The sequence below is a fragment of the Labrus mixtus genome, chromosome 2, assembly GCF_963584025.1.
Source record: "Labrus mixtus chromosome 2, fLabMix1.1, whole genome shotgun sequence".
Taxonomy (NCBI): Eukaryota; Metazoa; Chordata; class Actinopteri; order Labriformes; family Labridae; genus Labrus; species Labrus mixtus.
Window position 1 is genome coordinate 5913931 of NC_083613.1, and position 16673 is coordinate 5930603.

The 16673-nt window shown below is 40.3% G+C and overlaps 1 protein-coding gene and 2 non-coding genes across 4 annotated transcripts in view; 1 reads left to right on the plus strand and 2 right to left on the minus strand.

Annotated features, from left to right (window-relative positions):
* Nucleotides 1–1000: 1000 nt before the first annotated feature.
* Nucleotides 1001–1073, minus strand: trnak-uuu (transfer RNA lysine (anticodon UUU)). The gene has a single exon. It is a non-coding gene; the product is annotated as a tRNA-Lys (tRNA).
* A 1046-nt stretch (nt 1074–2119) lies between these two features.
* On the minus strand, nt 2120–2192 carry trnat-ugu (transfer RNA threonine (anticodon UGU)). Its single transcript has one exon. It is a non-coding gene; the product is annotated as a tRNA-Thr (tRNA).
* Nucleotides 2193–3344: 1152 nt separating this feature from the next.
* LOC132982148 (E3 ubiquitin-protein ligase DTX1-like) overlaps nt 3345–16673 on the plus strand; it is a 36111-nt gene continuing 22782 nt past the window's right edge. The window contains exons 1-2 of one of the 2 annotated variants that reach the window (XM_061048477.1): nt 3345–3642; nt 5253–5479. In XM_061048477.1, coding sequence (XP_060904460.1) covers nt 5269–5479 — 211 coding nt within the window. In that variant the 5' untranslated portion in view covers nt 3345–3642; nt 5253–5268. Of the gene's footprint in view, nt 3643–4514; nt 5007–5252; nt 5480–16673 lie in introns of those variants that run through there. The other variant, XM_061048469.1, reaches the window with a different exon arrangement.

The following is a 16673-nucleotide window of genomic DNA, read 5'->3' on the forward strand; positions in this document are numbered from 1 at the left end:
TGTGAATGTGTCTGTTTTCCTACTGAATGTGCTAAGGGCTGTCAACTTATACTAAGGGAAATATTTCTATGTCAATGCAATGTGTCAACCATTGGTGAAGAGAATGTGTGAAAGTACATATATGTACAACATTTCGACTGATTAGCTTTGAAGCCTTTAGAATGTGTTTTGCAAGTTTCAACAAATGCATGCTTAGAAATAGATTACCTAGCCTTTACTAAAAAATGAAAAGAAAAAATATTTTATGAAATATTTGAGGTTAGATTGGGTTATTTTGGTTTATAAACCATGACTTATTGTCATATGCTGGTTTTCAAAGCCAAACACACAACTATTAAAGCAATAAAGTGGTATTTGGCAATATCAACATTCCAAGGGAATGTTGCCAACCATTGTCACAACTGGTTGGCAACCCTTTTGTACGAAGTTGCTGTGACTGGCTGATTACTTGCAAACTATTCCTGATTGTTTGTTTGATTCAGGGTATGGCTAGCCTATATGGTTAGTGGTGTGAAATGATGTATTGCAACTAAAATTTGAATGAAATAATGTTCTCTTACTTACTAAATCTCTTTAGTTTGTAGTTATTTCTGCTACCTTTCAGCGCCATGGACTCCTGTGCTTTGACACACTTGTGCCTCTCCACTTTGTATTTAGGTGTCACATGTGTAGGTCCTCTTCTGGCTGCCATAGGTACAGTATAGGCTGTGCTTGCCTTCTTCAACCTATCACTTCGCAACCATTCGCTCAAACTCCCATCCGTGCAGCGTGGCTGCTCACCTGTTGACGGAAAAGACGAGGACCCCTTTTAATCAAATCAGCTAGCCTACAAAACGGTGTTTTATTGAAGCTAGTTTCCCTATGAGCAGCGAATCAGCTTGATATAGCCTACACGATGACGAGAGCGAAATGTCTATGTTCGCTTTTAGTGGATCATGATACCTGCAGAGGCTGATACAGGACGGAAGCATAAGGAGACGACGCCGAGAAAAAAATCTGTCGCCCGAACAGGGACTTGAACCCTGGACCCTCAGATTAAAAGTCTGATGCTCTACCGACTGAGCTATCCGGGCTCTGAAAAACTGTACAAGTGAACTCGGATTATGGAGTTAACCATATAATTTACTGTATCGTGGTATCTATGTCCGAAATCACATGGCGTCGGCTACCTATACCCCCAGGTCCCCGGGTGTAGGCCTACATTTGCACGTTTAATATTCAGACAAAAGGAAATTATTAAAAAATGTGTAGTCTTTAAACTTTAGCCTACGTCAATTTGTAAATCAGAGGCTAGAAGTTTACCAGCATACATATTCACCAAAGCAGTAACTGTAGACAGTCGTACAGATAGGTTTATAAGTTTACCATAGCCTAATGGTTCAGTCACAGCCTGGGAAATGTAGGCCTAATAGAAAGAAGTTAGTATCAATTAAACCCTGTTACACTCATGATCAGCAACAACGTGTCAAGGTTAGGACTAGGCTATGTTGAGTTTTAAACAATTTTAGGCTGTGAGTAAGGAATAGTGCATTGTTTAAAGTCACATATTTCTATTCTAGCAATGAATAGCCTATTCATCATTTAGAGCTGGTCAAAAAAAGTGTTCTCTTTATTTAAGTTAGTAGCAGAGTTTATTGGATTTGAGATTCTGCTAAATCCACTCCATTAGCCTAAAACTTAAATTACTTCATCCAAAAAAAGGAAAGGAAGATCTCAAGGAAGTCACTTTAGCCTTAAAGTAGCCTACATTTTTAAACATGAGTTGACCCAAAGTGATCACAGTCGATGCAGGGATCTGCCTCAGTAAGGCCTAGAGACCTTTTAACTCTTTAAGAAATAAAAAGGGCATGAATTCAAGACATCATAGTAGCCTAGGCCGATAACATTATCTCACATTACGCCTAGAATGATTAAATTATTTTTTTAAATGTTATAAGATAGGAATAATTGATCAAATAATCAACAGATCAAAATGTAACAGGACACAGAGTGGAGAAAGCATACATTTAAAGAAATAAATGATAAAATAAATCATCCTTCATCATCGTGCTTTGCTATAAAAGATAGGAACTCACTTCTTTCAGAAAACACTCAAATTAGAAAATTAAAAATGTTGTTTAGGCCCCAGCGAGATTTGAACTCGCGACCCCTGGTTTACAAGACCAGTGCTCTAACCCCTGAGCTATGGAGCCTTGGATACTCAAAGTGACGTCACATTTCTAAAAAAATTGAAACTTCCGAGCTCTTACTGCTGACAGGCCGAATATCTCAATAAAGGTAGCCGAAATATTATTTCGCTGTGGATGCTGGGAAACGCTCTGCTAGCCGTACTGAAACGACGGTAGCCTGTACAGGATTAGCCACATGTGAAAAATACGTTAAAAAAGACAAATTAAACCCGCTATGAAAAAAGGTAATACAAATTGCAGTGTATTACGGTATATCCTACCTACGACGCGACATGGTGAGCTCAGACTCAGACATACGGAACTGAAGGTTTTTTTTTTAATTTTGTGATGTCGACGGGTCTAAGCTACTTCAAGAGCCCTTAAAAACAGCTATTTCCGCATTGTCCAGCAGGTGGCAGTGTGTGGCAGCTTTTAAAATGGTTTGCACCCAATATTTACAGGCTGTGTTTGCACCCCTTAAAAGATAACCCTTTCTTTATCCCACAAGGGGGAAATTTACATTGTTACAGCAGCAAAGAGAGAGAGAAAAATCAAGAATGTACAAAAAAATAGATATAAAAATAAAAAAATAAAATAAACTCTTGATTCGTATTTATTTTACAATAGGACTAGTGTGTAATGGTGGTCGTTGTTGTAGGTAGGCTAATTTTGTTTTTATTGTATTAGATTTTACTGTTGATGTTGCCTTAGATGTTCATTGGCTCCTGCTGCAAAATATAATTTTTCCTTGTGGGACAGTAAAGATAATGTGAATCTGTATGTAACAAAAAAGGCAAAGGGCAATAAAATGATTTTGGTCAAAGTAGTTAGTGATCACAACCATAGACTGTAAATATTAATATTACTACAGGAAACAAAAAAACAGGCAGGCTACAACAAAATGACGATATTTAATTAATAAGTTAACCCACTAAAGATAGGCTAGTTATTTCAGAATCAGTTTAACTGGCCAGATGTGCTTACACAAATTAGAATTTCATGATTTTTATTTTAGATCTAACAACTGACTGAAATGTGTTCAATCATACTCAACTCATCAGGCTTCAACTGTTTCTGGAGACCCCCTTTCTATTGGTCGACGATACCATGGGGCGTGTTGGGGGGGGGGGGGGGCTGCTTTCCTCCTAGCCCCCTTTCTAACCCTCAAACTGAGCTTTACAGCTCAAATGAGAAGATGGACCCGAAAGGATAAAATTGATAAGCATGGCAGAGTTCATTTCAACGCACCATGGACGATCTTTACTGTATTCCTGCCCATGAAATATTAGAGGAAACCTAGCCCAGTTCCTCTCTGTTTTTGGATTTTGCATTTTATTTCAAATAGAAAAAACGAGGTTGCTTTGATCCACCATCCGGAGAGGGAAGCAAGGAAAGAGCCATGGTGGAGACGATCCTGTATTTTCCTCCAAGGGTTTTGGACAAGGAGGGTGGACCCAGAAGTGCATATTAAAAGGTGGATGTTTAATTAGGCTAATAAGATACATAATGTGGTGCGTGTGAACTCAGAAAGTATAGCCTAGTGTAGGCACTATAAAACTTGTAAGATGGGACAGACCTTAATCAATTCAGTCACTACAGAATAATATAAAGTGCTTTTTGGCCCTAATGCACATTGGCGAGCTTTTTTTTTGTTGATTTGGTTAGCCTACATTTGTCATCAGGGTAAACTTCGAGGGTTGTGTCCACGGGATCGAGACCAGTTGAACCTGTTCTGGTGCGCTCTGGTGCTATACCAGATTGTGCTACCTTCTGAGGCTATTCGACTCGCGGGGGCGCGCACATTTGAAGCGTGCACTGTTAGTGTGTAATGTAATGCAACAAACTCTGTCTTTGAAAAGTGTGTGTCTTTAGGTTGAATCTTTTTAAAGAGAGGTTTTGGTAATCTTGCACTTGCTCTAGTTGAGACAGGAGTGGATGCAAATCCCGGAATGTAAACACCTGAATGAAAAATGCAACCACACTGTAGGCTTACGTGTGGATGTTTGTGTTTTTTTCTGATAATGTAGTTATCAAGTTAAAATGTCCTGGGGGAAAATAATACTCCACAATTAGAAGTCTGATTTAATATGGTTTAGTTTAAAATATATAGATGTAGTTTCAAAACACACTAAAGAGTTCGCCCTAAAATGACAGTGGGCCTATAGCCTACTTGTTAAAATACTACTGTCATTCTTGAAACGTTCATTCTTGGACGTTTTTGGGGAAAACATTTTTTTTAAAACAGAACATTGCTGTTACATCGCAATGCCCGTATTATTTTGGAGCTGGGCGCGCTCCCGCGAGTTGCACGCACTTCTCGCCGTGCAGCAGAACTCGACGTAACACCTGGTCGGAGTGTCGTTTACTACCGTGGCTGCGCTGTTTGGAAGAAGCACTACACTTTCTCAACATTTCAGTATGCAACGCCCCAAAACTACGAGAGGGAAAACACAATAAGCTGTTGCTATCGCCGCCCTTTCGTTGTGACTAATAGATGAAATATCAACCCAAACGTGTTTTTTTTTTTAAACCGTATTTTCCCCCAAACTGAGGGGGGTTTCTTCTCACAAAAGGCCGCCACTGGAGACACACGACTCGCCGGAGAAGCTGTCCGTGTGGCTGGAGAAAGGACTCAAACATTATCGACCTCAGTAGCCTCTAGGCTTTCGGGTCCGTAGCTTATACTTGACGGCTGTTTGGAAAAAGCTATTATCGGTTATGAGAAACACAGAGCAGTGAGGACCGTGATTTCCTTCCCCGCTTTGCCATGCACGGAGCTCGGATGTCCGCAGAAGAATGTGTCGGTCTCTCCCGGCGTTAGCTCCGCTGTGGCTCCATGTAAGACAAACAGCTTTGTTTATCTCTGGGGTAGGCCTACTGTGTGTGTTTCTATTCATTTGTCACATGAAATAGTTAAACCGGAATTGAAAAAACAGACAGAATTGTGTGCAAATTGCCCCATTGTTTTGCTCTGTGGTTGGCCTCTCTTGGCCTCTTCACAAATCTCTCATTAGGCTGCATCAAACTACAATGGAGAAAAAGGTGATTCCCTGAATGTTTCATCCTTAAATGTGTCCTCTGTAGGGCCAACAGTAACAACATGCTCCTGGCCTCTGCCGTGGTGGTGTGGGAATGGCTGAACGAACACGGCCGGTGGAGGCCTTACAGCCCCGCCGTCTCCCACCAGATAGAGGCGGCCATCCGGAGCAGCGACCCCCGCGGAGGGAGCGTGGTCCTCGGCCAGGTGGACAGCCGGCTCTCGCCCTACATCATAGATCTCCAGTCCATGCACCAGTTCAGACAGGACACAGGTAAGACAGTGAGGGATGTACTGTACAGGGATGTGATGTTTGGGGTTAACGAGGACCATAACACACCCTTGTATTACTGGCACAAAATTACATTATGGTACTTTAGGGAGTTGTGTTACTGTGCAATCCGCCTCTTTGTAATGGCATGTTGTTTGCAACTAATCCCCTCCCTGTGTGTGTGTGTGTGTGTGTGTGTGTGTGTGTGTGTGTGTGTGTGTGTGTGTGTGTGTGTGTGTTGTTGTGTGTTTTTTTTTTTTTTTACAAACATGCATAGTTGACCCTAAAGCCTTATCTCTTCTTTCTGGACCCCAGATGTAAAAATCAAGGCAAGTCGTTCTCCAAAAAAGAACAACCTTTATTTTCACATCATTCACTTACTATTTGTAAGTGTATGTGCAGAGCAAAAGGGGAGCACATTTATCCTGAAGTGCAATGACATATAGAGCCACGATACTAATGTGAACTTGCCCCAACCAACGAGATTCACAATCATTTGTGTCTTTGCTTTATGTGGGAGTTAAAAACTACAGTGAGGAAATCTGCATAGTGCTGTGTTAAGTCGTGAGATTGCTTACAAATGATTCATCTAACCTTAGTTCAAAATACAATCATTTTTAAAGTTGTGTTTCATGTTGTAGCTAAACCTGGTATAACATGCATTTTTATGTTTCACAAATCTATTCTGTGATTCATAATTAAAGGCATCTTCAAAGTGCAGCAACATCAGTTTATTTCTGGTTTATAAAGCATTATTAAGAATGACTGCAGTTGATGGTTGACAGGCCAGATCAAGTGAAACTGGTGCTCTCCACACACAGGTGGATAGGTGCTCCAAAGCTCAAACAGAGCAGCACGCGAGCAAGTTAAAGGTCATCAAGCTGGGCACTGGTCAGCACCACAAAAAGCAAGAAGCAGCAGTAGAGTTAATCCAGACATAATACCTGTAGAAAACTTAGAAATAGACCCTATGTGCACCATAAGACGATAAAGGTATGGATTTGTGATTTGTCTTTAAATTGCGGGACATTTTCACTGTAACTAAAGCCGTTTAGCACATATGCACTCCTGAAAATATCTAGATCATTTCAGGAGGACTGCTCCAGATATTCTCCTGACCCGACTGTTCATGCACCTCACAGCTGGAGACTATCCAGCGGAAGTAGCGGACCAAGTAACAGATTCCGCTTTAAGATGCTATAATGAGAATATTTGCTTTTATATCAATGCTATGTGTAGTTTAACGGAATCACACTGTCAACAGAAGAGTTGAGAACAACATACTGACGAACAGCAAAACATGATGCAGCAGTTTAAGTACGTCCACGGAGATTGTAGCGGTCGAGTGCATACAGTCTATGCACAGGATATAAACGTCACTCCCTCCTCTCATTGGCTAGAGGTGAATTCTCTGGGTAATATCCTGCTGCGTTCTCACATCAGCTCACTCAGATTTGCTGCTGAAAAAATACTATAGGTCTGACGGGAGAAACTCCGGAGTGAAAAATGTGGCTGTTTGTGTTCACAATATCAGGAGTTTTCTGCAAGTGTGAAAGCCCTATAACTAGCTACAATGAAGTTTGATTTGTCTCACCTGCTCGTGACTAAGCAATGTGACATTTCATCAGCAGTTTGTTTTACACAAAAAAAGTCCTATTTTCTACCATCTCCATTCCAGATGTTGTGTGTGCCAAATAATTTTTTTTGGCATACAAAAATCTTTAGACAGACAGGGCAAGAGTTGCATCTGGAATTTATTTTTTTTATCATATCCTACACTAACAGTATAATCTTTGCAAACTAGTCTGCAACTATTACGTGGCTCTGTGACGTCACACGCTCAGGACTGTGCACAGTCCACAGATTGAGTTTTTTACTGTTCACGAAGGACGGAGAGCTAGCGTGCTGTGAGAAGTAATTTGCTGAATTTGACTACAATGTTCTGGATCAGACTCCCCTTCCCCACCTTAAAGAGTGTTGTGAAACTTCAGGGTCAGACACTGAGATAAAATGTGTGTTTGTGATATCTGTTAAGACTGAACTATATGATGATGTAGAGCAGCTGCAGATGACCATCCAACAACTGAGTTAGCTGCATTCTTTAGCCCTTATCCACCAGCACAACACACACACACACACACACACACACACACACACACACACACACACACACACACACACACACACACACACACACACACATACATATACACACACCGTGGCACACAGCAGCTGCACACTCCACACTCAGTGAGACCTTGATAGAAAGAATGGAATATTTCAAGGCCTAATGAGCAGAGAGTTCACCATATAGTGGTTCTGTAACACCCTCCCCCTCCCTGGGGTCTCTCACCCTCTCCCCTTCCTCCCCCCCCTCTCTTGTCAGAGTGTTTAGTTTCGTCAATAGGCAAAAGTCCCAGGGGCCTCTTGGATTTGGCTCCGACATGGGAGAGCTAGAAAGATAGGATTTTTTTGTGTAGGATGGGGTGGGTGTACGGCAGTGGGAGTGTTTGTCGCAGACGTAGTGAGATAATTGGGGAGCCTTTTTTTTTTTCTTTCCCTCTCCCTCTCTCTCTGTCTCCCCCTGACTTTTGCCGCTCCACAATTGTTAGATTTTGTTGAACAGATGTTAGTTACTCCACCGTGGCTGTTAGACACACACACACACACACACACACACACACACACACACACATAGCAAGTAAGTCTGGAGCAGAGCTTGAAGGTTTTGTTTTTGGGGTCACTGGTTGTTACAAGTTCAGTACAGTAGAATGAGAAGAGGTGAGAGGAAGATGAAGAGAGGATTAGAGTAAGAGAGTTGTTTCATTGGGCATCCAGATTCAGGTTTTGAAAACAAGGGGGAGTTGCTGCGCTCTGCTGCATCTCATGTTGATTCTTTAATTTCTCCTTGATGCTTTTGATTTGCTGGGAGAAACATAGAAAACATCCATTGCCTTCTCGTTCTCATACTTACTATTGTTTTTAGAGTCACTGCTGGAGTCACACATTTGTTTCAGCTTATTAAAGTCACTTTGGTTTCAATGCATTGATAACCACTCTGATATCCAGATCCCCCATGAAGACAATGAGAAGGAAGTGGACTTTGGGAAGTTATTACATTGACTTGATCAGTTTGAAGATTTGATTTGACACAAAAGTCCCCATTTTTGAGCTTTGAGCTTTTTTTTAACTCACTCCAAATGCACAAAAAAAATCAAATCACATCAAAATATTTTCTTACATATTTGTTTTTATGCTGGGGAGTTCTACTTTTTCAATTCCTGTAAAACATAAACTAACATTGATGACTCATCCTGTAATTGGGGGGCTTATACTCAGTGGAAGTTTCTGTTTATATAATCTAAATGTAGTATTTCATGCTGCCTGATTCCTCAACTCATGTTTGGGCAACCAGAAAAAACTGTTTGTGTTTCAACCTTCTAAATCAACAGGCACACATAACAGGTCTTTTGAGTTTTCATCATTTAAAAAACTGAATTCACAAATGGTGAAAGCTTCTCCTGTAATGCCTCTAATGACAATCTAAAAGCTACAGATTAAAAAAAAAATGTATCTGATATGAAAATGAAAATTTGATAATTGCTGTCAAACCTCAGTTGCTATCAAATATACCAAAGCCAAATCCGGATGGAGATCTTAGTGTCAACAAATGACCTCCTGGATTTGACGACTATGGTCTGTCAGACGGTGAGACCGGCTCTGAGGGGCTCCTGGGTTTTACATGTTGAGGAGGTGTTTGAGTTTACAGAGGGACACCCAAACCAGAGTGTCTTGTAGTCATATATGAACACATTTTGCAGTGCTGTCCTCGTGTTTTCTCCCCCATCGTGCTGGGTCTCAGTTGTTGTTGTGCATTGGTCCTTAATCATGGACCAATTCAACCGTCTGCATTTTCTCCTCAGTTAGCTCAGGCGTTAAGCTGACAGTATACAGTTAAAGAAATGTTTCCAGTCGAGAACATGTGCTCTCTCTGAAAGCTTTGGATGTTTTTTGTGTCACACTTGTTAGCCCATATAATTTGAGACCTTCTGCCATACTGGTGCTATTTATCAAGCTGTGTTGTATCAGATTTAAAATCTGGAATTTTGGATATTGAGGGTTACTATCTGTTAGGTGAAATATAACGCCCCTGTTTCAATAGTTTGCAAGAAAAATAAGAAGTAATGCCAAATATCATCACAACATAGTAGTATTAATATGTCGTGCATTTAGTTAAAAGGGCGTGTTAACATTTCCTGAGAAAGCTTGTCCTTCATCATTTGTGCGTACGCATAGTCTGAGGAAGTTCTAACTTCTAACTGTTCTCAGCGTATAAGAACACGTTTAAGTACATATTGATGAAAGTCAGATTTACATTTTAAGAACAGATTTATGAGTATGCACTGTTTGTGAAGTGTTTTTTTAAAAAAAAAAGGCTTATTCTGATTGGATGCTTTCTTTTTGAAAGGGAGGGTCTCCAATGAGCTGTCAAAGTTGTTTTCTTGCCCAGGGCTACTTGTAGGTGTAACTGTACAGCTCAGCTCACACTTGTGGTTAGAGACACTTGAAATCAAAGAGTCGGCGTACAAATGGCTCATGGTGTATGTTTTATAGCTACACTGGAAAGCTGCCATGTTAGCATCATATACCAGAGTACCTCATGATGGAATCAGCAATGATTGATTTGTTTTGAATTTGGATCTCTCTCTTCTTTGGTTCAGAACTAAACAAAAGCTTAGAAGCTCAGAAATTCCAACAAGGAAGTCATGATATGTTTGATTTGAACCATGCTCTGGGACTGTAACCACTGAGACAATTGAGTACAATTGGCTATCATCTTTTCTTTTGTTAAATTTGTGTTGAAAGAATACTTGCATTTAATGTTACTTTTAAGGGGAGACAATGTTGTTCACACTTTGAGGGCGTCTTTTTCTGCTCCTGCAGCACTTTGCTCTTCTTGTTCCAGCTGGTCCTGCTGAAGGAGACACATTCCCAGACCCCCACAATGCCCCGGGGCGTCGGGGTCATGGTAGATGTGGGGGGCAGGGGTTCGATAGGAAACTCCCCAGAGACGTAGGGTAGGGGGGTAGATTGTGTTGACGAGAAAGAAGGGGGGAGGGAGTGGAAGCAAACTTTAAAACTGGCCTTGTTTACATGTACACAACAAAAGCAGGTAACTGGGACATGTTAGGTCAGGACAGGAAGGTACACAACATGTTTACTTACACTTCATTAACATACTGTTACAACTACCCTCCAAACCCAACAGGCATGGCTGCTCCTAAATAAGAAAGACTGGTGAATACTTCTAAAACAACATACTGCTCAAGACAAGTGCAGGTCCAAAACCATTACAAAGACGATTATTTGTACTTTTTGTAGAACAAAAATGGAGGAGCTTTGGATAAAAGCAGTTCAATGCGCTTCAGAGTCGTTTAACTGTTTATACACGGGTTTAATTTAAATAACTTCAGTTTTTTAGAAGTGTGCAATGTGATGCTTCTTCAGGAAAACCAAAAAATGGAATCGTCAGAAACTCACGTTTAGTTGACCCAGATTGCACAGGAGGACACCCCCATTTTGATTCAGCCTGAGTTGATGTTGAAGTTTTTAGAGGCTTCTTGAATTTTTTAACGAAACCCAAAATAATTATTTTTTTTGTAAAATTGTGTAGAAAAATATCTATAAGCAAGTTATCGAAAAGCTTCATTAGGTAACAATTATTTTAATAGCCAATTAGTCTGCAGATCATTTCACATTACTGAAATAATCTTCTGTGTAAAATCTTCTCTTTATCAATAAAAAAAAATCTCATTTCTTTTTACCAAGAAAGCAGCAAATCCTTGCATATGAAAAGCTGCAGATGTTTCAACATCAGCTTGGAAATCTGTGAATGAAATCCAGTATTATTGTAGTTGGCAATTTTATTTCTTCTGACAGACTCATCATTTCACCGATTTAATACTTGTAGATACTTCTACTGTTGTTAAGAGCGTACACACCAGCCCTAGTCTGAAGTCGCACACCCGCTCTGGTAGAGATCCGGTCTCTTCAGATTGGATGTTGCTTTTGAAAACAATCTTTATTTTTGAAGTTATACTTAAGAAATTAACTTTCTTTATAATTAGTTGTTGGATGTACAAAATGCTTTGTTGACCTTATACGACCTTCAAATACAGATTCATCCTCATAAGGCTTTTTTCAGTGGAGGATAGGTATGACAGTGTTTTGTAATATTATACTGATTGTTTCATGTAGTTTGGAAGCTTTTAACAGAAGAAACCTGAAGAAACTTACAATATGATCACAAAAGACTCCTGGACGGATGTATGTAAAGTCTTTTGTTCTAACATGGAAGCTCAGGGTCTCTCCTTTTATTCACCGTGGCTCGGCGGCTTCATGTGGGACGTCCTCTGGTCCACCTGATCTGTGCCTCTTTCTCTTTTCTCCGCCGTCACTCCTTTTTTTCTTTCTCTCTCTCTTTTCTCTCTCACACTCTATGAAGCTGAAAATTGACTCTGAACCCAAAACTCCAGGGATCGGACACTTTCAAGGTGAGACAAAGTAGAGACAAAGACGGAGTGAGAGACCTGAAGGGAGGAAGCGGCACGATGAAGTGGAAGCAGAGAGGTGAAAGAAAGTTAAAGAACAGGAAGGAATGTATGGGGGGTTGTCAAAAAACAGCAGTTTATTTTCATCTGTATGAAATAAACAAATGCCTTTCCACCACATAGAAGTTGTATATTATAAATATGACAAATAAAATGCATGAAGGGATAAAAAAGAAAAAGCCTATCATACCTAACCTTCGTCCATGTGATATATACGTATTGCTACTAAAGGCTTCAGTGACAAAATAACAAACAAAGTTTTAAACATTGAATCTGATAAATCAAAACAAGACTGAAGTTCTGAAACATTTCATACTTAACAAGAAAAGCCAAAGACACAATTATGATTTTCATGTTCATTTGTCATCCAATTCATTATTGTTTATCAAGAAAGTGAATTAAATGAAGAATCCAGATGTAGGAAATAGGAGGAAGAATTTAGGCTTCAAGTGAATTAAGACTTGTGTGAAGTATAATTATTGGGAAAAAATTATGAATTTGGCTTAAATTAGTAAACATTAAGGTGTTTTACTGTTTGCATCATTAAGAGGAAGCATTAACCTATTTTATTTCTTATCCAGCTGTCCAGGCAGATACTTTTTACTAAAACCACTTTAATTTCACTCATTCATGATTGTAACCAACTCATCTGGCTTCAGATTAGGGCACTGTATACTACCTTACTCAATTGTTTCCTACGCGGACACGTCATAACTCATAGGAAAGTAGCGAGTAGCGAGGAAGTTCAGAGAAAAGAAGATGAAAGAGGTGGAGGGGTCAGAGCGCAGCTTTCTTCTCTCCCGAGTTGTTGTTGTGAAACTCTGCGTGTCGAGTTACTGGTACTGTGAGGCCTCTGGGGGGACATCACTCACTGAGTGCTCCACAACACACACACAAACACAAACAGGCACGATGTGTATTAGAAGCATATGAATATATCAATTAATATTAATGTAACTTTTGCAGTATTTTATAATGGAGTGTCATTTATTTAATTTTTTTTGGGTATACACAAAACAAAACAGAAACCAGATCTTTTTCTTTCTGGCCAAAATGAGATAGACCCTGTAAAATATAACACACACACACACACACACACACAGGCAATAAGGATTACCTGTGTTGGATGACTGTCATGTGATTGGGTTTAGCGTGGCTCACAGGCAAAGAGGTGAAATTCAACAGAATGGAAAAGGAAAAGCAGAAGTAGTATCTGTTATAGACAGAGATAGATGGATGGATAGATCTGGTGGCATACATTTTTTTTAACCAATTTTTAAACTTAAAACTTGATAATTGTGGGTTTGTATTTGACCATAGTCTGTATTAAACGTGGATGCGATCTCAGTGACGTCACACATTGGTTTCTTAAGCTGCGTTTTGAAGCCCAACGATGGTGGTCGCCATATTGGAAGTGCTGTCTCTACTAACTTTTGGTCAACCTAGAATCTGGCAAATAGGCTGATGAGGCATGCTTAAAGCCTCATGGCAAACTTGATTAAGCACGACCCTTGCTCTAAAAACAATCAAAGCACAGTATTTATATTAAAAATTCCTCTCCTGCAAAGTTTGTACCAATAGAGCTATTCACACCTAAACCGTCTTTTGAACAAGTCTGTAAACATGTTTTGTTTTCTGCTGTGAAAATGAGCATGAACATGGTTGTTAAAGGGACTTCTGGGGCTATTGCAGCCAGCCTAAATTGGCTGCAATAGCATTCAAGATACTAGAGGGTTTTTCTTTCTAACTTCTGCAATGGCTTCATTTTCTCCAGAAGTTTCCGGTTACCTCTTTTTTATTTCCGATCCAACTGTTGTAGAACAGAAGAACCTCTGAAAAATAATTTGACTAACATTTAAATACATGTGAAACATGAGCACTGAAAGAATACAAACCTGACAAACTGAGCTAATGTTAGCCACACGCTATCTCCACTAAAGAACATCACAAACGTAGCTTAATGTTTAATGTGAAACAGCTGTGTTGTTACACTAAACCCTTTAACCCCTCTGACAAAAATATAGCTTTTTGTTATTAATCAAATGTTTGTGGAAAATCATGAAATGAAGCTGTAAAGAAGCATGTAAGGCGTTGAGAACACAGGGTTTTCATTCATGTTAAAAAAAAAAGGGGGAAGCCTTTGACGGAGGAAGGAAAGGAAACTAAACAAGAGGAAGTCATAGAAATGTGGAACCCAATTATTATGTCTCAAGGGCTCCATGTTAGCTTGACCTTCTGGGTAATATTTTGAGCTCTGCTTCAGTCTCTATGTTTGTCTCTCGTCTTGTGCTTCCACTCAGTACCTCATCCTCCCCGCTCTTACTTTCACTCCAGCTGTTATTAAAACTCCTCCTGCTTTTGATTCTCGACTTCTCTGCCTGTACTGTGGTGTGAAAGGTCATCTATATTTTGGGATATGAAACCTCGATAGAGTGTCTGTACATAAACTTTCGTCATTCCCTCTCCTTCCTCATCCCTCAGCAGCTCGAGGTTCCCATGGATGTTTGAACATGACGGGTGGGGAAGTGGAAGTAGAGGTCAAGGAATATATTTGAGAAGGGCTTAATGTTGTCATGAAGAAAAAATGCAGCAGTTTTTCAACCAAGTGTAACAGGCTCGGGTCAGGAAGTGTATCATATGGAGATATCATTCTGAGTTCAAACTGGGACACCTCAAGTTTCAAGGGCGAGAAACAAAACAGAAATGTTGCAGAAAATCTTTTCTCTGAGGCGTTGAAAGTCTCAAAGGCATGAGGTCACACAATGTGTGTCTGATTTAGGAGAGTGGGATAAGCAGGGAATCCCGAGACAATCGAGGGATGTGTGTTTGTGTGTGGAGTGTATCCCTACTCTTATCAACATTTGCAACTCCACGTGTGCAAGATATTCTGCAACCAGTTATTACTTTCACGATTGTTTTATATGCTGATGACTCCCTCGTCATCATATGATGAATTACTGTTTATGTGCCTTGATTTCCACCACACAATAAGTACCGGGTTGTGGCTGGGCGGTATTGAGAAAGCCCTTCAGGCGTTTTCTCACTCTGACAGAGCAGGCACAGTCTTAAGAGGATCTAAGAGCTACGTGGTTTGTGTGATTCTGTTTGTTATTATATGCTATAATTCAACATGACAATTCTGTGGCCATAACACTTTGTGAATCTGTCAGTCATGCTATGTGTCGTGCTGAAGCTGAAATGTGAACGAGCTTTCACAAAGAGGAAGAGGAAGTGTTGGCTCATCTTCATGGGGTTGAGTTTTCCCACAGCGTTAACTGTTGACGAGGAGCACTAACTGTCCTGCCATGCATGAAGCTCGACCCCACCCTAACATGTGCTCGCCTGCTGGTCAGTCTGCAGCTATGTGTGGGTATGTTTGTGTGTGTGTGTGTGTGTGCAATGTGCAGGGAGGGGTCAGTGGTAAGAGAGAGAACAATGCAGACCAGATGGCCGGTCTCTTTCTCCACCTGCTTCAGACCTCTTTGTCCTCTCTCTCCCTCTCTGAACCATTTCACACACTTAAATTTCTCTCACTGCTTCTCTCTCATATTTACACACATTTCCAATGTTTGCTTTGCCTTGAGCTTAAACACACACACACATCTTTTCACCTTCCAGATGAGTCGATTTTTCTTTTTTAACTCAAGCTTGTGAGTTTCAGTATGGGATTGACTTCTCTTTCAGATGAAACAAAGACTGTGGGTTCATTTTTTTAACGCACTATTTGCACATGCACACAAGAGCAGTGTATGTGTAAATCCAGCATGGCCACACCCAGACATGTTGCACTTGATTCCAACTATGACTGACATATAAAAGAAGCAGCGGGCCTCATGTTGATCAGCCGCTGACAGTTTAAAAATGTAGAAGGGGTGTGTTACTGTGTGAGAGAACAATAGGAAACAGGACTTTTTCTGTTGGCCGTCTACATCCCCTGGACGTACACATGCAATCGATTTAGTGCACAAAAAAACATCCTAACGTCTGATGTCGCAGTACTGTAGGCAAACAAGGGGGTCAAAGGAACTCTGATTTAACACGTAAAGCTCCTTTATTCAGTTTCCTTCTTGGCTTATTTTAAATCTAAATACAAATGTGCTGACAGTGACCAAACACAATACGTAAAAAGTTTTCAGGGACTATCTGAACCAGCAAAGCCCTAATAACAAACCTTGTCCTCTTTGTGATAAGACCTTGGCCTGATGGTGAGGGCCTATACCAGATAAAGCTTTGACCACACACACGAAATACACAAATGACATTTGTCTGTCACTCTACTACTACTACTACACACACACACACACACACACACACACACACACACACACACACACACACACACAACTCCCTGTCCTTAAAGGGCTCTTGCTGTATTCATACACACACAAAGAGAATATCCCTGCAGGCATAAATCAAGCTGCACAGTATTCCTTTTATTAAACTCATAATAGAGACATTATTAAAAGCTCTTGTGATGTTTGCCCCCCTCCGAGTGGACAACTTTAACTTGTAGCTGTCCGTCCATCGGGTTGTTTAGTTCATGGAGAATGAAACTGAATAATAACAAAAAGAAGAAAAACACATCA